General features: G+C 45.7%; 1 protein-coding gene across 3 annotated transcripts in view; it reads left to right on the top strand.

Annotated features, from left to right (window-relative positions):
* LOC112235635 (protein-tyrosine kinase 2-beta-like) overlaps positions 1–24,189 on the top strand; it is a 75,564-nt gene extending 51,375 nt beyond the window's left edge. For 2 of the 3 annotated variants that reach the window (XM_042321357.1, XM_042321358.1), the window contains exons 21-28: positions 351–555; positions 9,408–9,516; positions 9,660–9,842; positions 12,515–12,664; positions 20,684–20,708; positions 22,018–22,358; positions 22,469–22,549; positions 23,315–24,189. In XM_042321357.1, the coding sequence (XP_042177291.1) occupies positions 351–555; positions 9,408–9,516; positions 9,660–9,842; positions 12,515–12,664; positions 20,684–20,708; positions 22,018–22,358; positions 22,469–22,549; positions 23,315–23,536 (1,316 nt within the window). In that variant the 3' untranslated portion in view covers positions 23,537–24,189. Of the gene's footprint in view, positions 1–350; positions 556–9,407; positions 9,517–9,659; positions 9,843–12,514; positions 12,665–20,683; positions 20,709–22,017; positions 22,359–22,468; positions 22,550–22,802; positions 22,926–23,314 lie in introns of those variants that run through there. The other variant, XM_042321359.1, reaches the window with a different exon arrangement.
* The last annotated feature ends 405 nt before the right edge of the window (positions 24,190–24,594 follow it).

The following is a 24,594-nucleotide window of genomic DNA, read 5'->3' as shown; positions in this document are numbered from 1 at the left end:
CTCGTGGCAACAGGTCACAAATCTTCCTGCTGTGATGGCACACTGTGGAATTTCACCCAGTAGATATGGGAGTTTATCAAAATTGGGTTTGTTTTCTAATTCTTTGTGGATCTGTGTAATCTGAGGGAAAAATGTCTCTCTAACATGGTCATACATTGGACAGGAGGTAGTGCAGCTCAGTTTGCACCATTATTTTGTGGGCAGTGAGGACATAGCCTGTCTTCTCTTGAGAGCCAGGTCTGCCTACGGCGGCCTTTCTCAATAGCAAGGCTATTTGACTCTCTCTCCTCTCTGTCTCTCCCTCCATATGTATCTATGTGTAACTCCCTCTCTCTCTCCACCGCCCCTAGCCGTGTGTATTTGGGAGATCCTGAGCCAGGGGCAGCAGCCTTTCTTCTGGTTGGAGAACCGTGACGTCATTAACCAGCTGGAGCAGGGCATCCGACTACCCAAACCTGACAACTGCCCTCCTGCCCTCTACTCCCTCATGACCCGCTGCTGGTCTTACGACCCCCGCGACAGACCCTCCTTCACTGAGCTGGTTGTCAAGATAAGGTACTGTAATCTGCCTACAAATGTCCCGTAAAGTATTTGGAATAGTCTTGAGTTTTTCGTTATTCTTACTTCAACCGAGAAAGTCGTCAAGAATAGATCCTACCCTGGCCTGGATACTTGAATGCACAATACTCACATGACCTTATATAGATCTAAGAGCCTCTTTTTGGTTAACACCACGTACAATACTCACATGACCGTTCATAGATCTGAGAGCCTCTTTTTGGTTACCACCACGTACTGATGTGAGCTGGACTTGTTCTGAGACACTGGATTAAATACGATATAACCTTGTCCCAAGGCTCGATTCGCTGGCACATAGAGCCTGGTAACAGTGTGCCACAAAGAGAGGACTTGAAAAGGGTTGTGGTTAAGAGCCCTGCATAGACATTCATTTTAAGTCTGATTTCTACCCATGGCCGTGACGTTCAGACCGTATACGACCCAGGCCCAATTGCTTCTACCCGAAACCAGAAGTAACTTCCTTCGTTAGTAAATCCAATTAGCTGCTCCTCTCAGTCTGTCACACGCTCCCTGTGCTCTGCTCGCTCTGCATGCGCTCTGCTCATGGTGGCTCTGAGCCTGAGTATCCATGGCAACGGCTCCGCTCCGGCTGCTCAACGAAGAGACATGAGAGAGCTGTTAGCTGTTAGCTACTTTTCATGACTCTAAGCTCCAACAAAACTCAAGGAACATTATTAATTTCTCTGAAATAATCTCTCCTGTTTTATGTTTGATGAGGTTGAAGCACTTCTGATACCATGTTATAATCTTAGTTAGATATCATTGATATCACTTCTGATACCATGTTACAATCTTAGTCAGATATCACTGATATCACTTCTGATACCATGTTATAATCTTAGTCAGATATCACTTCTGATACCATGTTATAATCTTAGTCAAATATCACTGATATCACTTCTGATACCATGTTATGATCTTAGTCAAATATCACTGATATCACTTCTGATACCATGTTATAATCTTAGTCAGATATCACTGATATCACTTCTGATACCATGTTATAATCTTAGTCAGATATCACTTCTGATACCATGTTATAATCTTAGTCAGATATCACTTCTGATACCATGTTATAATCTTAGTCAGATATCACTTCTGATACCATGTTATAATCTTAGTCAGATATCACTTCTGATACCATGTTATAATCTTAGTCAGATATCACTTCTGATACCATGTTATAATCTTAGTCAGATATCACTCTACGGCACAGCAGTGGGACAGTGATATTCTTACTGTAGCTTAAATACTGCATAACTAATTCCTTAGTTAAGGGAGAGCAGGCCATGTCCAGACTAATTCCTTAGTTGAGGGAGAGCAGGCCATGTCCAGACTCATTCCTTAGTTATTAAGGGAGAGCAGGCCATGCCCAGACTAATTCCTTAGTTATTAAGGGAGAGCAGGCCATGCCCAGACTAATTCCTTAGTTATAAGGGAGAGCAGGCCATGTCCAGACTCAGTTGAGGGAGAGCAGGCCATTAGTTAAGGGAGAGCAGGCCATGTCCAGACTAATTCCTTAGTTAGGGGAGAGCAGGCCATGTCCAGACTCATTCCTTAGTTAAGGGAGAGCAGGCCATGTCCAGACTCATTCCTTAGACTATTAAGGGAGAGCAGGCCATGTCCAGACTAATTCCTTAGTTCCTTAGTCCAGACTAGTTTCCATTCCAGACTCATTCCTTAGTTAAGGGAGAGCAGGCCATGTCCAGACTCATTCCTTAGTTAAGGGAGAGCAGGCCATGTCCAGACTCATTCCTTAGTTAAGGGAGAGCAGGCCATGTCCAGACTCATTCCTTAGTTAAGGGAGAGCAGGCCATGTCCAGACTCATTCCTTAGTTAAGGGAGAGCAGGCCATGTCCAGACTCATTCCTTAGTTAAGGGAGAGCAGGCCATGTCCAGACTAATTCCTTAGTTATTAAGGGAGAGCAGGCCATGTCCAGACTATTCCTTATTAAGGAGAGCAGGCCATGTCCAGACTAATTCCTTAGTTAAGGGAGAGCAGGCCATGTCCAGACTAATTCCTTAGTTAAGGGAGAGCAGGCCATGTCCAGACTAATTCTTAGTTAGAGCAGGCCATGTTAAGGAGAGCAGGCCATGTCCAGACTAATTGTTAGTTGAGGGAGAGCAGGCCATGTATTCCTTAGTTAAGGGAGAGCAGGCCATGTCCAGACTCATTCCTTAGTTAAGGGAGAGCAGGCCATGTCCAGACTAATTCCTTAGTTAAGGGAGAGCAGGCCATGTCCAGACTCATTCCTTAGTTAAGGGAGAGCAGGCCATGTCCAGACTAATTCCTTAGTTAAGGGAGAGCAGGCCATGTCCAGACTCATTCCTTAGTTAAGGGAGAGCAGGCCATGTCCAGACTCATTCCTTAGTTAAGGGAGAGCAGGCCATGTCCAGACTCATTCCTTAGTTAGTTAAGGGAGAGCAGGCCATGTCCAGACTCATTCCTTAGTTAGAGCAGGCCATGTCCAGAGCAGGCCATGTCCAGACTCATTCCTTAGTTATTAAGGGAGAGCAGGCCATGTCCAGACTCATTCCTTAGTTAAGGGAGAGCAGGCCATGTCCAGACTCATTCCTTAGTTATTAAGGGAGAGCAGGCCATGTCCAGACTAATTCCTTAGTTAAGGGAGAGCAGGCCATGTCCAGACTAATTCCTTAGTTAAGGGAGAGCAGGCCATGTCCAGACTCATTCCTTAGTTAAGGGAGAGCAGGCCATGTCCAGACTCATTCCTTAGTTAAGGAGAGCAGGCCATGGCTTAGTTAAGGGAGAGCAGGCCATGTCCAGACTAATTCCTTAGTTAAGGGAGAGCAGGCCATGTCCAGACTAATTCCTTAGTTAAGGGAGAGCAGGCCATGTCCAGACTAGGCCATTCCTTAGTTAAGGGAGAGCAGGCCATGTCCAGACTCATTCCTTAGTTTAAGGCCATGTCCAGAGAGCAGGCCATGTCCAGACTAATTCCTTAGTTAAGGGAGAGCAGGCCATGTCCAGACTCATTCCTTAGTTAAGGGAGAGCAGGCCATGTCCAGACTAATTCCTTAGTTCCAGACTAATTCCTTAGTTAAGGGAGAGCAGGCCATGTCCAGACTAATTCCTTAGTAGGCCATTAAGGGAGAGCAGGCCATGTCCAGACTAATTCCTTAGTTAAGGGAGAGCAGGCCATGTCCAGACTAATTCCTTAGTTATTAAGGGAGAGCAGGCCATGTCCAGACTAATTCCTTAGTTAAGGGGGAGAGCAGGCCATGTCCAGACTCATTCCTTAGTTAAGGAGAGCAGGCCATGTCCAGACTCATTCCTTAGTTAAGGGAGAGCAGGCCATGTCCAGACTCATTCCTTAGTTAAGGGAGAGCAGGCCATGTCCAGACTCATTCCTTAGTTAAGGGAGAGCAGGCCATGTCCAGACTAATTCATTAAGGAGAGAGCAGGCCTTAGTTATTAAGGGAGAGCAGGCCATGTCCAGACTCCAGACTAATTCCTTAGTTAAGGGAGAGCAGGCCATGTCCAGACTAATTCCTTAGTTGAGGGAGAGCAGGCCATGTCCAGGCTCATTCTTTCCATTCCAGACTCATTCCTTTAAGGGAGAGCAGGCCATGTCCAGACTCATTCCTTAGTTAAGGGAGAGCAGGCCATGTCCAGACTCATTCCTTAGTTAAGGGAGAGCAGGACATGTCCAGACTAATTCTTTAGTTATTCCTTAGGGAGAGCAGGCCATGTCCAGACTCATTCCTTAGTTAAGGGAGAGCAGACATGTCCAGACTAATTCTTTAGTTATTACGGGAGAGCAGGCCATGTCCAGACTCATTCCTTAGTTATAAAGGGAGAGCAGGCCATGTCCGGACTCATTCCTTAGTTAAGGGAGAGCAGACCATGTCCAGACTCATTCCTTAGTTATTAAGGGAGAGCAGGCCATGTCCGGACTCATTCCTTAGTTAAGGGAGAGCAGGCCATGTCCAGACTCATTCCTTAGTTATTAAGGGAGAGCAGGCCATGTCCAGACTAATTCCTTAGTTAAGCAGGCCAGAGCAGGCCATGTCCAGACTCATTCCTTAGTTAAGGGAGAGCAGGCCATGTCCAGACTCATTCCTTAGTTAAGGGAGAGCAGGCCATGTCCAGACTAATTCCTTAGTTAAGGGAGAGCAGGCCATGTCCAGACTAATTCCTTAGTTAAGGGAGAGCAGGCCATGTCCAGACTAATTCCTTAGTTAAGGGAGAGCAGGCCATGTCCAGACTAATTCCTTAGTTATTAAGGGAGAGCAGGCCATGTCCAGACTCATTCCTTAGTATTTAAGGGAGAGCAGGCCATGTCCAGACTAATTCCCTAGTTGAGGGAGAGCAGGCCATGTCCAGACTAATTCCTTAGTTATTAAGGGAGAGCAGGCCATGTCCAGACTCATTCCTCATTCCTTAGTTAAGGGAGAGCAGGCCATGTCCAGACTCATTCCTTAGTTAGGGAGAGCAGGCCATGTCCAGACTAATTCCTTAGTTATTAAGGGAGAGCAGAGCAGGCCATGTCCAGACTGTCCAATTCCTTAGTAATTAGGCCATGTCCAGACTCATTCCTTAGGAGAGCAGGCCATGTCCAGACTCATTCCTTAGTTAAGGGAGAGCAGGCCATGTCCAGACTCATTCCTTAGTTAAGGGAGAGCAGGCCATGTCCAGACTCATTCCTTAGTTAAGGGAGAGCAGGCCATGTCCAGACTAATTCCTTAGCAGGCCATGTCCAGGGAGAGCAGGCCATGTCCAGATTCCTGTCCAGACTCATTCCTTAGTTAAGGGAGAGCAGGCCATCCAGACTCATTCCTTAGTTAAGGGAGAGCAGGCCATGTCCAGACTCATTCCTTAGTTAGGAGAGCAGGCCATGTCCAGACTCATTCCATTCCTTAGTTAAGGGAGAGCAGGCCATGTCCAGACTCATTCCTTAGTTAAGGGAGAGCAGGCCATGTCCAGACTCATTCCTTAGTTAAGGGAGAGCAGGCCATGTCCAGACTCATTCCTTAGTTAAGGGAGAGCAGGCCATGTCCAGACTCATTCCTTAGTTAAGGGAGAGCAGGCCATGTCCAGACTAATTCCTTAGTTAGGGAGAGCAGGCCATGTCCAGAGAGCAGGCCATGTCCAGACTCATTCCTTAGTTAAGGGAGAGCAGGCCATGTCCAGACTCATTCCTTAGTTAAGGGAGCAGGCCATGGCCATGAGCAGGCCATGTCCAGACTAATTCCTTAGTTAAGGAGAGCAGCCATGGCCATGTCCATGTCCACTAATTCCTTAGTTAAGGGAGAGCAGGCCATGTCCAGACTAATTCCTTAGTTAAGGGAGAGCAGGCCATGTCCAGACTCATTCCTTAGTTAAGGGAGAGCAGGCCATGTCCAGACTAATTCCTTAAGGGAGAGCAGGCCATGTCCAGACTAATTCCTTAGTTATTAAGGGAGAGCAGGCCATGTCCAGACTCATTCCTTAGTTATTAAGGGAGAGCAGGCCATGTCCAGACTAATTCCTTAGTTATTAAGGGAGAGCAGGCCATGTCCAGACTAATTCCTTAGTTATTAAGGGAGAGCAGGCCATGTCCAGACTAATTCCTTAGTAATTAAGGGAGAGCAGGCCATGTCCAGACTCATTCCTTAGTTAAGGGAGAGCAGGCCATGTCCAGACTCATTCCTTAGTTAAGGGAGAGCAGCCATGTCCAGACTCATTCCTTAGGGAGAGCAGGCCATGTCCAGACTCATTCCTTAGTTAAGGCCATGGGAGAGCAGGCCAGAGCAGGCCATGTCCAGACTCATTCCTTAGTTATAAAGGGAGAGCAGGCCATGTCCAGACTCATTCCTTAGTTAAGGGAGAGCAGACATGTCCAGACTCATTCCTTAGTTATTAAGGGAGAGCAGGCCATGTCCGGACTCATTCCTTAGTTAAGGGAGAGCAGGCCATGTCCAGACTCATTCCTTAGTTAAGGGAGAGCAGGCCATGTCCAGACTCATTCCTTAGTTAAGGGAGAGCAGGCCATGTCCAGACTCATTCCTTAGTTAAGGGAGAGCAGGCCATGTCCAGACTCATTCCTTAGTTAAGGGAGAGCAGGCCATGTCCAGACTCATTCCTTAGTTAAGGGAGAGCAGGCCATGTCCAGACTCATTCCTTAGTTAAGGGAGAGCAGGCCATGTCCAGACTAATTCCTTAGTTAAGGGAGAGCAGGCCAAGTCCAGACTAATTCCTTAGTTATTAAGTGGGAGCAGGCCATGTCCAGACTAATTCCTTGGTTAAGGGAGATCAGGCCAAGTCCAGACTAATTCCTTAGTTATTAAGGGAGAGCAGGCCAAGTCCAGACTAATTCCTTGGTTAAGTGAGAGCAGGCCATGTCCAGACTAATTCCTTGGTTAAGTGAGAGCAGGCCATGTCCAGAACAGCAGAACAGTCCAACGGCCCTTGCCGTGCTTAGTGAGCAGCTTGTCAAGATCTGGTGTAAGAAGAGGAATCGAAATGTCCATTACCATGCTAAAGTGACTAATGATTAGGAATGATAGTCCCGGTTGTTGCGTATAGCGTTCAGCCAATCAGGTTGCAGCAGGGTGCAACATCAGGAAGTAGTAGTATGCATATTTCCTCAGTTTCTTTCCACTGTCTGGCAATTAAATCGAGTTAAGGAGGAAATCCAGATCTTTGCAGCCTGAATGGAGAATGTTTTAGGTACGAACCACTCCACAGGGGGATACCAGTGTATAGCCGGCTGCACACAATGCATTTGGATAGTAAGATGAAACTATTAATACCAAATGAATAGCAACATCCTGCCGTCCTTCTGGTTAAAATAGATTCAAGAGCAAACTATTTTCCTTCACAATTTCATTAACGTGTAATCAACTTTCTCCGTGGTTCTTAGATTGATCAAGTTAAGTCTTCAATAACTTTAGATCGATCATATTACATCTACAATTTTTTTTATTTATTTAACTTTTTTTAACCAGGAAAACCCCATTGAGACCCAGAGTCTCTTTTTCAAGGGAGACCTGGCCAAGAAGGCAGCGACAATCAATACATTACAGAATTAAAACATACAACAGACTAGATCCAGATCCAGACTAAAAAAAGCATTTACACTCCTCTGTAACAGAGCCTCCATCTATATTTTAAATCCATTCAGAGGCACCAACATATCTAGATGGAGCAGGGATTGTAGACTATTCCATTCAGAGGCACCAACATATCTAGATGGAGCAGGGATTGTAGACTATTCCATTCAGAGGCACCAACATATCTAGATGGAGCAGGGATTGTAGACTATTCCATTCAGAGGCACTAACACATCTAGATGGAGCAGGGATTGTAGACTATTCCATTCAGAGGCACTAACACATCTAGGTGGAGCAGGGATTGCAGACTATTCCATTCAGAGGCACTAACACATCTAGGTGGAGCAGGGATTGTAGACTATTCCATTCAGAGGCACTAACACATCTAGGTGGAGCAGGGATTGTAGACTATTCCATTCAGAGGCACTAACACATCTAGATGGAGCAGGGATTGTAGACTATTCCATTCAGAGGCACTAACACATCTAGATGGAGCAGGGATTGTAGACTATTCCATTCAGAGGCACTAACATATCTAGATGGAGCAGGGATTGTAGACTATTCCATGTGTCTGGCTCACAAGAAGAGAAGGCAGTGTTGCCTAATACTGTGAATGTCCTGGGGACTTTAGGTAGCAACCACCTAGCAGATTATCCATTAAAAATAAAATGTGTACCCATTAATAGAAAGCAAGTTATTTGACACAGATTTATTTCGTCAAGTTTCTGATAAAAACCATTACGTCTGCATTTTGTTATAATCATGTCTGTTTTTGGAAATAGACATCTGACAACATGCAAGAGGCCAAAATCTGCTCCGTGTTTTTAAATCATAGGGAGTCGGTAGAGATTGCATGGTATCTACCGGCCAAGGGTTTGGTCCCACATTACCAGAGATCAACAAGAAAAGCATAACAATATATATCTCAGTTGTCCAATGCGTAAGGACTGGACGGAGTCAGCACCAGTGTCTATAAAACGAACAGAGTATTTCGGCACAGAAAAACAAGTCAGTCAATAGTTTGAGATTTTAGATTGATCATCTTTAATATCTTCACATTGATCATATCTGTCATCAAGATCAGGTACTCTAGCCTGAGTTGTAGTTAATGTTGAGTTGTTGACATGACTCAGCATGTTGTAGTTATTGTTGAGTTAACAGGGCTCAGCATGTTGTAGTTATTGTTGAGTTAACAGGGCTCAGCATGTTGTAGTTATTGTTGAGTTAACAGGGCTCAGCATGTTGTAGTTATTGTTGAGTTAACAGGGCTCAGCATGTTGTAGTTATTGTTGAGTTAACAGGGCTCAGCATGTTGTAGTTATTGTTGAGTTAACAGGGCTCAGCATGTTGTAGTTATTGTTGAGTTAACAGGGCTCAGCATGTTGTAGTTATTGTTGAGATGTTAACATGGCTCGGCATGAGGAGAGAGCTTGTGTTTCTAGTTCTTGAGATGAGATCCCTGGACACACAGACATCAAAAGGAATACAGCAGCCACCCTGTTAGGTGCTTGGACACCGTATGGTAAACAAACTATACCTTGATTGGTCTTCAAGTGAAAGTAAAGCGACAATCCAGCTGCCAATCAGACAACTCGTAGTGCTGTCGCTGGTTCTAATATTACAGAAGATGTGTCAGATCATTTCAATGATGCCTGATATAATGCTGGAGTCTGACTGGAATGGGATCCGGGGTCTCATTGTTGCAAGCTATTTGTCCCTTGTCTTCCAAGTGCCCAACATGCCACCTACTAAACTGTCTGTGTGATCTGTGACAGTGACGTCCATCGGATGGAGAAGGAGCAGGAGGTAGAGAGAGAGAGAGACAGACAACGCTCCACCAAGTTCTTTGACACCAAGATCAACTTCAACGAACCTCCTCCTAAGGTAGTATCTTACAGTATCTTCTAGATGATGACCCCCCCCACACACACACACCTTCTGCATTAATGCCTTTCTGTCATAGCGTTGTTAGCATTTGCATATAAGTTACTAACCGCTCGTCATCGATTCTGCCCCTATGTCTCCAGCCCTGCAGGATGAAACCTGGGGGTCGTTTTGGAAACGGTATCAGCCTGCACATTCAGCTGAATGAGGCCCTTTGTGCCAGCTCTCCAGACCTGGCCAGTCCCTGTGACTACACCTCTCCTGTCGACTCCATGAGCAACAGCTTGGTGGTTCCCGTGATATCTCCACGACGACGCAGCATGGGGGTGAGACGAGTTATCTAGGTCTAGTCTACTTCCTTCTAGACTCTAGTTATCTAGTGCTAGTCTACTTCCTTCTAGACTCTAGTTATCTAGTTCTAGTCTACTTCCTTCTAGACTAGTTATCTAGTTCTAGTCTACTTCCTTCTAGACTAGTTATCTAGTTCTAGTCTACTTCCTTCTAGACTAGTTATCTAGTTCTAGTCTACTTCCTTCTAGACTAGTTATCTAGTTCTAGTCTACTTCCTTCTAGACTAGTTATCTAGTTCTAGTCTACTTCCTTCTAGACTAGTTATCTAGTTCTAGTCTACTTCCTTCTAGACTCTAGTTATCTAGTTCTAGTTTCCTTCCTTTCAGACTAGTTATCTAGTTAGTTATTATCACGGCACAAGGTGAGACCCAAATGCAGACACAGGAGGCAGATGGTTGGAGTTACAATATTTATTAATCCAAAGGGGTAGGCAAGAGAATGGTCGTGGACAGACAAAAATGTCAAAACCAGATCAGTCCAGGAGGTACAGAGTGGCAGACAGGCTCGTGGTCAAGGCAGCAGAATGGTCAGGCAGGCGGGTACAGAGTCCAGGAGGTACAGAGTGGCAGACAGGCTCGTGGTCAAGGCAGGCAGAATGGTCAGGCAGGCGGGTACAGAGACCAGGAGGTACAGAGTGGCAGACAGGCTCATGGTCAAGGCAGGCAGAATGGTCAGGCAGGCGGGTACAGAGTCCAGAAACAGGCAAGGGTCAAAACTGGGAGGACTGGAAAAAGGAGAATGCAAAAAGCAGGAGAACGGGAAAAACGCTGGTTGACTTGGAAACATACAAGACAAACTGGCAGAGAGAGACAGGAAACACAGGGATAAATACACTGGGGAAAACAAGACCTGGAGGGGGAGGAGAAAATCACAAGGACAGGTGAAACAGATCAGGGTCTGACTGTTATAGTCTCCTTCCTTCTAGACTAGTTAATTAGTTCTAGTTTCCTTCCTTTTAGACTAGTTAACTAGTTCTAGTTTCCTTCCTTTTAGACTAGTTATCTAGTTCTAGTTTCCAAAACAACCCAAACAGATATCCGCCATGTTGTGGAGTCAACAGAAGTCAGAAATAGCATTATAAATATTCACTTACCTTTGAGGATCTTCATCAGAATGCACTCCCAGGAATCCCAGTTCCACAATAAATGTTTGATTTGTTCGATAAAGTCCATCATTTATGTCCAAATACCTCCTTTTTGTTCGCACGTATAGCCCAGTAATCCAAATTCATGACACGCAATCACTAGGTGCAGACGAAAAGTCAAAGTTACGTTACAGTCCATAGAAACATGTCAATCGAAGTTTAGAATCAATCGTTAGGATGTTTTTATCATAAATCTTCAATCATGTTCAAACCGGAGAATTCCTTTGTCTGTAGAAATGCAATGGAAAGCAAGGTAACTCTCACGTGAAGCACGCGGTCAGCTCATGCTCTCTCTGGCAGACCTCTGATTCAATCCCCTCTCATCCACCCCCACTTCACAGTAGAAGCATCAAACAAGTTTCTAAAGACTGTTGACATCTAGTGGAAGCATTAGGAAGTGCAATATGACCCCATAGACACTGTGTATTCGCTAGGCAATGAGTTGAAAAACTACAACCCTCAGATTTCCCACTTCCTGGTTGGATTTTTCTCAGGTTTTGGCCTACCAAATGAGTTATGTTATACTCACAGACATCATTCAAACCGTTTTAGAAACGTCAGAGTGTTGTCTATCCAATACTACTAATAATATGCATATATTAGCACCTGGGACTGAGTAGCAGGCAGTTTACTCTGGGCACGCTTTTCATCCGAACGTGAAAATGCTGCCCCCTAGCCCAATGAAGTTAACTAGTTCTAGTTTCCTTCATTTTAGACTAGTTGTCTAGTTCTAGTTTCCTTCCTTTTAGACTAGTCATCTAGTTCTAGTTTCATTCCATCTAGACTAGTTATCTAGTTCTAGTTTCCTTCCATCTAGACTAGTTATCTAGTTCTAGTTTCCTTCCATCTAGACTAGTTATCCAGTTCTAGTTTCCTTCCATCTAGACCAGTTATCCAGTTGTAGTTTCCTTTCATCTAGACCAGTTATCTAGTTGTAGTTTCCTTCCATCTAGACTAGTTATCTAGTTGTAGTTTCCTTCCATCTAGACTAGTTATCTAGTTCTAGTTTCCTTCCATCTAGACCAGTTATCCAGTTGTAGTTTCCTTCCATCTAGACCAGTTATCTAGTTGTAGTTTCCTTCCATCTAGACTAGTTATCTAGTTGTAGTTTCCTTCCATCTAGATTAGTTATCTAGTTGTAGTTTCCTTCCATCTAGACTAGTTATCTAGTTGTAGTTTCCTTCCATCTAGACTAGTTATCTAGTTGTAGTTTCCTTCCATCTATACTAGTTATCTAGTTGTAGTCTTGAGGACTGTCCCAGTCATATGTCCTTGCCCTTTAAAGCCTTGTGTTATTGCTATAAGCCCAACAAGCAAGGCTACTGTATTACTTGCTCTGTACTATATGAGTGTGTGTGTGTGTGTGTGTGTGTGTGTGTGTGTGTGTGTGTGTGTGTGTGTGTGTGTGTGTGTGTGTGTGTGTGTGTGTGTGCTTGCATGCTTTTGTGTGTGTGCCTGCGTGTTTGTGTGCGTGTGTGTGTGTGCATGTCTCCCTTCCACCAGGAGGGAGAGTTAATGGTGGAGCCGTCCAGTAAGGAGGACGCCCAGCGGTTGTGGCAGATGGAGAGAGAGCGTATGCAGGAGACGATGAGACATCAGAAACAACAGATGATGGAGGACAACAAGTGGCTGACCAAGGAGGAGAGACTCCTGGTGGGAAATATACCTCTGACCTTTAAACCCCTAGACCTAGTCCACCTTAACCAGAACCATTTCCAACCTAAGGACCGGCCCCCTATCCACACCAGCAACCATCTCCTGGTCTGTCCTAACAACCAACCCTTAGAATGCCCTGCCAACCATCCCCTAGTCCTAACAACAGTCCCGGAGTCCTAACAACAATCCTGCAGCCCTAACAACAAATCCATAGTCCTAATAACTGTCCCATAGTCCTAATAACTGTCCCATAGTCCTAACAATAATTCCATAGTCCTAACAACCACCCCGTAGTCCTAACAACCACCCCATAGTCCTAACAACCACCCCGTAGTCCTAACAACCACCCCGTAGTCCTAACAACCACCCCGTAGTCCTAACAACCACCCCGTAGTCCTAACAACCATCTCATAGTCCTAACAACCATCCTGTGTTCCACCCTTACAACCATCCCATAGTCCTAACAAGCAACCTTTAGTCCATCCTACCAACCATCCTGTATTCCACCCTAACAACCATCCTATATTCACCCTAACAACCATCCTTTAGTCCTAACAACCACCCCCTAGTCCATCCTAACAATCACCCGGTAGTCCTAACAACCACCCCCTAGTCCATCCTAACAATCACCCGGTAGTCCTAACAACCATTCTGTATTCCACCCTAACAACCATCCCCTACTCCATCCTAACAATCACCCGGTAGTCCTAACAACCATCCCCTAGTCCATCCTAACAACCATCCGGTAATCCTAACAATCATCCCGTATTCCTAGTAACTATAACTCATATATATATATATGGGACAGGAGGGCCCCACCAACCCACTGGTATATGTAACATAAGTTACTGTTTATTATAAGACGTTATAATAACAGCTAATAGATAACAAGTTATAAAGCATTATATCTGCACATACAGTTTACTGTATTATCATTGTCTATTGTTTTAGTTGCGGTTCGATCCATTTACTTGAGTTCACAACGAATTCATAACTTACTTTACTGTGAAATTACAGAATGTTTAAACTGTAGTGTAGCTGTATACAGGGGTATGATTATCAAAACCTTTGAATCAAATGTTATTTGTCACATGTTTCGTAAACAACAGGTGTTGACTGTCAGTGAAATGCTTACTTACAGGTCCTTTCCAACAAATGCAAAGAGAAAGAGAAAGATTTTAAAAATTACAAATAACAAAGAAATAGAGGAACACGAGGAATAAAATAAAACCCAGTGAAGAACGAATCACAAGAAGAAGAAAAAACATGGTTATTTTTCTTATTTACAGTAACTGGTCTAGGAACAGTGGAACAGAGGGTTAACTGGTCTAGGAACAGTGGGTTAACTGGTCTAGGAACAGTGGAACAGAGGGTTAACTGGTCTAGGAACAGTGGGTTAACTGGTCTAGGAACAGTGGAACAGAGGGTTAACTGGTCTAGGAACAGTGGGTTAACTGGTCTAGGAACAGTGGAACAGTGGGTTAACTGGTCTAGGAACAGTGGGTTAACTGGTCTAGGAACAGTGGAACAGTGGGTTAACTGGTCTAGGAAAAGTGGGTTAACTGGTCTAGGAACAGTGGAACAGTGGGTTAACTGGTCTAGGAACAGTGGGTTAACTGGTCTAGGAACAGTGGAACAGTGGGTTAACTGGTCTAGGAACAGTGGGTTAACTGGTCTAGGAACAGTGGAACAGTGGGTTAACTGGTCTAGGAACAGTGGAACAGAGGGTTAACTGGTCTAGGAACAGTGGAACAGAGGGTTAACTGGTCTAGGCACAGTGGAACAGTGGGTTAACTGGTCTAGGAACAGTGGAACAGAGGGTTAACTGGTCTAGGAACAGTGGAACAGTGGGTTAACTGGTCTAGGAACAGTGGGTTAACTGGTCTAGGAACAGTGGGGTTAACTGGTCTAGGAACAGTGGGTTAACTGGTCTAGGAACAGTGGGTTAACTGGTCTAGGAACAGTGGAACAGTGGGTTAACTGGTCTAGGAACAGTGGAACAGAGGGTTAACTGGTCTAGGAACAGTGGGTTAACTGGTCTAGGAACAGTGGGACAGAGGGTTAACTGGTCTAGGAACAGTGAGTTAACTGGTCTAGGAACAGTGGGTTAACTGGTCTAGGAACAGTGGGTTAACTGGTCTAGGAACAGTGGAACAGAGGGTTAACTGGTCTAGGAACAGTGGGTTAACTGGTCTAGGAACAGTGGGTTAACTGGTCTAGGAACAGTGGGTTAACTGGCCTAGGAACAGTGGGTTAACTGGCCTAGGAACAGAGGGTTAACTGGTCTAGGAACAGAGGGTTAACTGGTCTAGGAACAGTGGAACAGTGGGTTAACTGGTCTAGGAACAGTGGGTTAACTGGTCTAGGAACAGTGGGTTAACTGGTCTAGGAACAGTGGGTTAACTGGTCTAGGAACAGTGGGTTAACTGGCCTAGGAACAGAGGGTTAACTGGTCTAGGAACAGAGGGTTAACTGGTCTAGGAACAGTGGAACAGTGGGTTAACTGGTCTAGGAACAGTGGGTTAACTGGTCTAGGAACAGTGGGTTAACTGGTCTAGGAACAGTGGGTTAACTGGTCTAGGAACAGTGGGTTAACTGGTCTAGGAACAGTGGGTTAACTGGTCTAGGAACAGTGGGTTAACTGGTCTAGGAACAGAGGGTTAACTGGTCTAGGAACAGTGGGGTAACTGGTCTAGGAACAGTGGGTTAACTGGTCTAGGAACAGTGGGTTAACTGGTCTAGGAACAGTGGGTTAACTGGTCTAGGAACAGTGGGTTAAGTGGTCTAGGAACAGTGGAACAGAGGGTTAACTGGTCTAGGAACAGTGGGTTAACTGGTCTAGGAACAGTGGGTTAACTGGTTTAAGAACAGTGGGTTAACTGGTCTAGGAACAGTGGGTTAACTGGTCTAGGAACAGTGGGTTAACTGGTCTAGGAACAGTGGGTTAACTGGTCTAGGAACAGTGGATTAACTGGCCTAGGAACAGTGGGTTAACTGGTCTAGGAACAGTGGGTTAACTGGTCTAGGAACAGAGGGTTAACTGGTCTAGGAACAGTGGGGTAACTGGTCTAGGAACAGTGGGTTAACTGGTCTAGGAACAGTGGGTTAACTGGTCTAGGAACAGTGGGTTAACTGGCCTAGGAACAGTGGGTTAACTGGTCTAGGAACAGTGGAACAGAGGGTTAACTGGTCTAGGAACAGTGGGTTAACTGGTCTAGGAACAGTGGGTTAACTGGTCTAGGAACAGTGGGTTAACTGGTCTAGGAACAGTGGGTTAACTGTTCTAGGAACAGTGGGTTAACTGGTCTAGGAACAGTGGATTAACTGGCCTAGGAACAGTGGGTTAACTGGTCTAGGAACAGTGGGTTAACTGGTCTAGGAACAGTGGGTTAACTGTTCTAGGAACAGTGGGTTAACTGGTCTAGGAACAGTGGGTTAACTGGTCTAGGAACAGTGGGTTAACTGGTCTAGGAACAGTGGATTAACTGGTCTAGGAACAGTGGGTTAACTGGTCTAGGAACAGTGGATTAACTGGCCTAGGAACAGTGGGTTAACTGGTCTAGGAACAGTGGGTTAACTGGTCTAGGAGCAGTGGGTTAACTGGTCTAGGAACAGTGGGTTAACTGGTCTAGGAACAGTGGGTTAACTGGTCTAGGAACAGTGGGTTAACTGGTCTAGGAACAGAGGGTTAACTGGCCTAGGAACAGTGGGTTAACTGGTCTAGGAACAGTGGGTTAACTGGTCTAGGAACAGTGGGTTAACTGGTCTAGGAACAGTGGGTTAACTGGTCTAGGAACAGAGGGTTAACTGGCCTAGGAACAGTGGGTTAACTGGTCTAGGAACAGTGGGTTAACTGGTCTAGGAACAGTGGGTTAACTGGTCTAGGAACAGTGGGTTAACTGGTCTAGGAACAGTGGGTTAACTGGTCTAGGAACAGTGGCTTAACTGGTCTAGGAACAGTGGGTTAACTGGCCTAGGAACAGTGGGTTAACTGGCCTAGGAACAGTGGAACAGTGGGTTAACTGGTCTAGGAACAGTGGAACAGTGGGTTAACTGGTCTAGGAACAGTGGGTTAACTGGTCTAGGAACAGTGGGTTAACTGGTCTAGGAACAGTGGGTTAACTGGTCTAGGAACAGTGGGTTAACTGGTCTAGGAACAGTGGGTTAACTGGTCTAGGAACAGTGGGTTAACTGGTCTAGGAACAGTTGGTTAACTGGTCTAGGAACAGTGGGTTAACTGGTCTAGGAACAGTGGGTTAACTGGTCTAGGAACAGTGGAACAGTGGGTTAACTGGTCTAGGAACAGTGGGTTAACTGGTCTAGGAACAGTGGGTTAACTGGTCTAGGAACAGTGGGTTAACTGGTCTAGGAACAGTGGGTTAACTGGTCTAGGAACAGTGGGTTAACTGGTCTAGGAACAGTGGGTTCACTGGCCTAGGAACAGTGGGTTCACTGGCCTAGGAACAGTGGGTTAACTGGTCTAGGAACAGTGGGTTCACTGGCCTAGGAACAGTGGGTTAACTGGTCTAGGAGCAGTGGGTTCACTGGCCTAGGAACAGTGGGTTAACTGGTCTAGGAACAGTGGGTTAACTGGTCTAGGAACAGTGGTTAACTGGTCTAGGAACAGTGGGTTAACTGGCCTAGGAACAGTGGGTTAACTGGTCTAGGAACAGTGGAACAGTGGGTTAACTGGTCTAGGAACAGTGGGTTAACTGGTCTAGGAACAGTGGGTTAACTGGTCTAGGAACAGTGGGTTAACTGGTCTAGGAACAGTGGGTTAACTGGTCTAGGAACAGTGGGTTCACTGGCCTAGGAACAGTGGGTTCACTGGCCTAGGAACAGTGGGTTAACTGGTCTAGGAACAGTGGGTTCACTGGCCTAGGAACAGTGGGTTAACTGGTCTAGGAGCAGTGGGTTCACTGGCCTAGGAACAGTGGGTTAACTGGTCTAGGAACAGTGGGTTAACTGGTCTAGGAACAGTGGCTTAACTGGTCTAGGAACAGTGGGTTAACTGGCCTAGGAACAGTGGGTTAACTGGCCTAGGAACAGTGGGTTAACTGGTCTAGGAACAGTGGGTTAACTGGTCTAGGAACAGTGGAACAGTGGGTTAACTGGTCTAGGAACAGTGGAACAGTGGGTTAACTGGTCTAGGAACAGTGGGTTAACTGGTCTAGGAACAGTGGGTTAACTGGTCTAGGAACAGTGGGTTAACTGGTCTAGGAACAGTGGGTTAACTGGTCTAGGAACAGTGGGTTAACTGGTCTAGGAACAGTGGGTTAACTGGTCTAGGAACAGTGGGTTAACTGGTCTAGGAACAGTGGGTTAACTGGTCTAGGAACAGTGGAACAGTGGGTTAACTGGTCTAGGAACAGTGGGTTAACTGGTCTAGGAACAGTGGGTTAACTGGTCTAGGAACAGTGGGTTAACTGGTCTAGGAACAGTGGGTTAACTGGTCTAGGAACAGTGGGTTAACTGGTCTAGGAACAGTGGGTTAACTGGTCTAGGAACAGTGGGTTAACTGGTCTAGGAACAGTGGGTTAACTGGTCTAGGAACAGTGGGTTAACTGGTCTAGGAACAGTGGGTTCACTGGCCTAGGAACAGTGGGTTCACTGGTCTAGGAACAGTGGGTTCACTGGTCTAGGAACAGTGGGTTCACTGGCCTAGGAACAGTGGGTTAACTGGTCTAGGAGCAGTGGGTTCACTGGCCTAGGAACAGTGGGTTAACTGGTCTAGGAACAGTGGGTTAACTGGTCTAGGAACAGTGGCTTAACTGGTCTAGGAACAGTGGGTTAACTGGCCTAGGAACAGTGGGTTAACTGGCCTAGGAACAGTGGGATAACTGGTCTAGGAACAGTGGGTTAACTGGTCTAGGAACAGTGGAACAGTGGGTTAACTGGTCTAGGAACAGTGGAACAGTGGGTTAACTGGTCTAGGAACAGTGGGTTAACTGGTCTAGGAACAGTGGGTTAACTGGTCTAGGAACAGTGGGTTAACTGGTCTAGGAACAGTGGGTTAACTGGTCTAGGAACAGTGGGTTAACTGGTCTAGGAACAGTGGAACAGTGGGTTAGGAAATGGTTCTGGAACAGTGGGTTAACTGGTCTAGGAACAGTGGGTTAACTGGTCTAGGAACAGTGGGTTAACTGGTCTAGGAACAGTGGGTTAACTGGTCTAGGAACAGTGGGTTAACTGGTCTAGGAACAGTGGGTTAACTGGCCTAGGAACAGTGGGTAAACTGGTCTTTGAACAGTGGGTAAACTGGTCTAGGAACAGTGGGTTAACTGGTCTAGGAACAGTGGTTTAACTGGTCTAGGAACAGAGGGTTAACTGGCCTAGGAACAGTGGGTTAACTGGTCTAGGAACAGTGGGTAAACTGGTCTTTGAACAGTGGGTAAACTGGTCTAGGAACAGTGGGTTAACTGGTCTAGGAACAGTGGGTTAACTGGTCTAGGAACAGTGGGTTAACTGGTCTAGGAACAGTGGGTTAACTGGTCTAGGAACAGTGGGTTAACTGGCCTAGGAACAGTGGGTTAACTGGTCTAGGAACAGTGGGTTAACTGGCCTAGGAACAGTGGGTTAACTGGCCTAGGAACAGTGGGTTAACTGGCCTAGGAACAGTGGGTTAACTGGCCTAGGAACAGTGGGTTAACTGGCCTAGGAACAGTGGGTTAACTGGCCTAGGAACAGTGGGTTAACTGGCCTAGGAACAGTGGGTTCACTGGTCTAGGAACAGTGGGTTCACTGGTCTAGGAACAGTGGGTTCACTTCCTTGTTCAGGGGCAGAATGACAGATTTTTACCTTGTCAGCTCAGAGGATTCGATCAAGCAACCTTTCGGTTACACAAAATACCCCATAATGACACCACAATACCACATAATGACACCACAATACCCCATAATGACACCACAATAGCCCATAATGACACCACAATAGCCCAGATTGTTTTAAATTCTTGCAAATGTATTCTAAATAAAAACCTGATATCACATTTACTTAAGTATTCAGACATTTTAATCAGTACTTTGTTGAAGCACTTTTGGCAGCGATTACAGCATTTAGTCTTCTTGGTTAGGATGCTACAAGCAGATCACAGGTGAAACGCTGTTTTGGTCAGAGTTGGTAAAACAGATGACATTTTCATTAAAATCCCTGGCCACTAGAAACACCGCCTCTGGATGGGAATGTTCTTGTTTGCTTATGGCGCTATACACCTCGTTGAGTGCGGTCTTAGTACCAGCATCGGTTTGTGGTGGTAAATAAACCACTACAAAAAATATAGATAAACTCTCTTGGTAGATAGTGTGGTCTACAGTTTATCATCAGGTATTCTAATACAGGCGAGCCAAAAACTTGAGACTTCCTTATTAATAACATTAGAGATCACACACCAGCTGTGTTCACAAAGAACACACCGCTCTTCCCCTCATCGTACTCGAGTCTGCCATCCAAGTCTTGACTCTGCGTAGAAAACCCAACAAGATGTATGTTATCCATGTCCTCGTTCAGGCACGACTCATAGAAATTACATAAGTGAGTTACAATTTTTTTTTTTAAGGTTGATAGGATAGTCTCGATAGGAGCTCATCCAGTTTTTTCTCCAGTGACCGAACGTTCGCCAATAGAACAGAGGGAAATGGCGGCCTATTTGCTCGCCGACGTAGTCTCGTCAGGATGCCGCCTCGCCTGCCCCTCTTTTGCAACCGTTTCGTCTTTCGAGTCCCGGCGATTAGGGCCTGGGTCCTGAGTAAGCAGAACGTCCAGAGCTCCTGACTGCTCGATGTAGACATTTTCATCCAAATTGAGTTTACTGATAGCTTCTGGACATTGGAACAGCAATGTTTTGGTCATTAGGAAATGATGGCAGAGATGAAAAAAAAAAAAGTTACGATCAGCATTAAAAAACAGACTCAAAATAGCAGAATTGCCAGACGGCCACTATCCACTGCGGTGCCATCTTTCTTTATCAGGTCAATATAGTCATTGTCCTATAATCTTATTTTTCTCTCTGTCTGCAGTTACCAGAACCAGAGACTGGACATGGTGAGTGATAAACCTTAATTAAGAATATCCTAGAAATAGAATATCTGGTGGTATCAGGTGTATGTCTAAAAGACACAGCTTTTAGCTTCTCTCATCCCCTCTCCCCTTTCATTCCTGGTCTCATCCCCTCTCCCCTTTCATTCCTGGTCTCTCATCCCCTCTCCCCTTTTATTCCTGGTCTCTCATCCCCTCTCCCCTTTTATTCCTGGTCTCTCATCCCCTCTCCCCTTTTATTCCTGGTCTCTCATCCCCTCTCACCTTTTATTCCTGTTCTCTCATCCCCTCTCCCCTTTTATTCCTGTTCTCTCATCCCCTCTCCCTTTTATTCCTGTTCTCTCATCCCCTCTCCCCTTTTATTCCTGTTCTCTCATCCCCTCTCCCCTTTTATTCCTGGTCTCTCATCCCCTCTCCCCTTTTATTCCTGGTCTCTCATCCCCTCTCCCTTTTATTCCTGGTCTCTCATGCCCTCTCCTCTTTTATTCCTGGTCTCTCATCCCCTCTGCCCTTTTATTCCTGTTCTCTCATCCCCTCTCACCTTTTATTCCTTTTCTCTCATCCCCTCTCCCCTTTTATTCCTGTTCTCTCATCCCCTCTCCCCTTTTATTCCTGTTCTCTCATCCCCTCTCCCCTCTTATTCCTGTTCTCTCATCCCCCTCCCCTCTTATTCCTGTTCTCTCATCCCCTCTCCCCTCTTATTCCTGTTCTCTCATCCCCTCTCCCCTTTTATTATTGTTCTCTCATCACCTCTCCCCTTTTATTATTGCTCTCTCATCCCCTCTCCCCTTTTATTATTGCTCTCTCATCCCCTCTCCCCTTTTATTATTGCTCTCTCATCCCCTCTCCCTTTTATTATTGCTCTTCATCCCCTCTCCCCTTTTATTCTTGCTCTCTCATCCCTCTCCCCTTTTATTCTTGCTCTCTCATCCCTCTCCCCTTTTATTCTTGCTCTCTCATCCCCTCTCCCCTTTTATTCTTGCTCTCTCATCCCTCTCCCCTTTTATTCTTGCTCTCCCATCCCCTCTCCCCTTTTATTCCTGTTCTCTCATCCCCTCTCCCCTTTTATTCTTGCTCTCTCATCCCCTCTCCCCTTTTATTCTTGCTCTCCCATCCCCTCTCCCCTTTTATTCCTGTTCTCTCATCCCCTCTCCCCTTTTATTCCTGGTCTCTCATCCCCTCTCCCCTTTTATTCCTGGTCTCTCATCCCCTCTCCCCTCTTATTCCTGTTCTCTCATCCCCTCTCCCCTTTCATTCTTGCTCTCTCATCCCCTCTCCCTTTCATTCTCATCCTACTCTCCACTCTGAAAACCAGCCCCGCCAGACAAGCCCCTGCATTTCACCGGCCCTAAAGCCCAGGCCGGCCCTAAAGCCCAGGCCGGCCCTACGACCCAGGCCGGCCCTACGACCCAGGCCGGCCCTACGTCCCAGGCCGCCCCTACGTCCCAGGCCGCCCCTACAGCCCAGGCCGGCCCTACAGCCCAGGCCGGCCCTACAGCCCAGGCCGGCCCTACAGCCCAGGCCCGCCCCACTGCAGAGCTAGACCGTTCAGATGATAAGGTGTACCAGGCGGTCATGGAGCTGGTCCAGGTGGTGGTGCAGCTGAAGAACGATGTGAACACACTGCAGCCGGAGGAGTACATCACCGTCATCAAGGTAAGACATGGAGCTGCTGACTTCAAACACTGTATCATAGTAGTAATGCAGTAGCTATAAGCTATATATACAGCTGCATTATGAAGGTCAACGGTCTTCTCTCTCTCCAGTCTGTAGGGCTGACCTTAAGGAGTCTGATACGCAGTGTGGATGATATTCTGCCGAACCTCCATAAGTCCATTAGGACAGAGGTAAGAGTAATTATACATCATATTATTAAGCAGAAAACAGACCAGCGTCCAGACTGTAGTATAATATCTATCTCATCCACTCTTCTGTCCTCTCCTCCCCTCTCATATGTCCCCCTGGTCAATTTGAACAATGGCATGTCAGAGTTGACAAATTATTCCCTATCTCCTCTTCCCCACTCCCTCTCTCTCTTCTCTCCTCCTCTTCCCCACTCCCTCTCTCTCTTCTCTCCTCCCCCTCTTTCCCCCTGGTCAGATCGAGGGGACCCAGAAGCTGTTGAACAACGACATGTCATAGTTGACTAACTATTCCCTGTCTCCTCTTCCCCACTCCCTCTCTCTCTTCTCTCCTCCTCTTCCCCACTCCCTCTCTCTCTCTTCTCTCCTCCTCTTCCCCACTCCCTCTCTCTCTCTTCTCTCCTCCTCTTCCCCACTCCCTCTCTCTCTTCTCTCTCCTCTTCCCCACTCCCTCTCCTCTCTCTCTCCTCCTCTTCCCCACTCTCTCTCTCTCTCTCTCTCTTCTCTCCTCCTCTTCCCCACTCTCTCTCTCTCTCTTCTCTCTCCCCCTCACTCCCTCTCTCCTCTTCTCCCTCTCTTCCCTCTTTCCCTCTGGTCAGATCGAGGGGACCCAGAAGCTGTTGAACAACGACATGTCAGAGTTGACTAACTATTCCCTGTCTCCTCTTCCCCACTCCCTCTCTCTCTTCTCTCCTCCTCTTCCCCACTCCCTCTCTCTCTTCTCTCCTCCCCCTCTTTCCCCCTGGTCAGATCGAGGGGACCCAGAAGCTGTTGAACAACGACATGTCAGAGTTGATCAGTAAGATGCGTCTGGCCCAGCAGAACGCCATCACCTCGCTGAAGGAAGAGTGTAAGAAACAGATGCTGACTGCAGCACACAACCTGGCCATGGATGGGAAGAACCTTCTGGATGCTGTGGACCAGGCCAGGGTCAGGGCCAACCTGGCCAAGCCCAAACCGGAGACCCCATAGTGGGGTAAATACCCACAGGACACCCACATCTTTTGTTTTTTAAACTGGAGGACGGGTCAGAGCCAAGTATGTTGCGACTGAATGGATGGACTTGGGAGTACAGTGGTCAAGGTTCCATTTTAAGTTGAATTAAGTGTGTCAGAATTAAAACTATCAGAAAAGATGACTTTCACTTTTTTTTTGGAATTGGTGTTGTGATTTCTGTATCATCTCGTGTCTTGAATTGTATCAGTTATTTTAAATAGTTTCTCTATCTGTTTAGGTATCCAGGTTAATTTACTTCTAGGTTATTTTCACATGTTTCTAGTAATACTGGCCAGATCAATAGATGTATTCATTTGATATTTGTTTCTAGACTAAAGAGTTTGACCAAATAGATATAATACCCATTACCTTTCTGTTTTTACATCAGGTTTGTAGTATATTAAATTTAACTGACAGTATTGTATTTTTTTTATTTTTAAATATAAGTAAAATGATGTTTTCTGTGCTATGATAGAGAATTTAGGAAAGTTAGGAAAATGGCAGTTAATATTTGAATATCCTGCACCCTTCAATGTTTCCTCCCCTATCTTGTATTCATCTGTATCATCATGGATAGAGACAATGGACCGATCTTAAATAAACATGTCAGACACTGTGACAAAACAAGACCTTGGGGACTCTATACATCTTTAGTCAAAAAGGAATTAGTTATAATATAATATAATAATATTATAATATATATAATTGATCTTTAGATGGTAATTCATATATCTGTGAAATTATACTTTAAAAAAAAAAAAAAGGGTCATGTTCAGTGGGGAAAAAAATGAAAAACTAGAAAATGATATCTGCATAAAGCCATTTGATCTTGGTGCTATCTGCTATCCAATCACAAGCATGAACCAATACAGGCGAACCAATCAGAACACGTCTTTACTATCTCCCTCCTAATAAGTATGGTCTAGCCAACAATAATGGAACGCAAGCAACAGAACACTGTTCGGTGATGACAATAAGTACTCTGATGATCGTAATACATTTTAGGAAAGGTGTTCTGACTCTATTTTACCTAA

The sequence above is a fragment of the Oncorhynchus tshawytscha genome, linkage group LG05 (assembly GCF_018296145.1).
Source record: "Oncorhynchus tshawytscha isolate Ot180627B linkage group LG05, Otsh_v2.0, whole genome shotgun sequence".
In the NCBI taxonomy this organism is placed as follows: Eukaryota; Metazoa; Chordata; class Actinopteri; order Salmoniformes; family Salmonidae; genus Oncorhynchus; species Oncorhynchus tshawytscha.
This window is presented reverse-complemented; position numbering and strand designations above follow the sequence as displayed.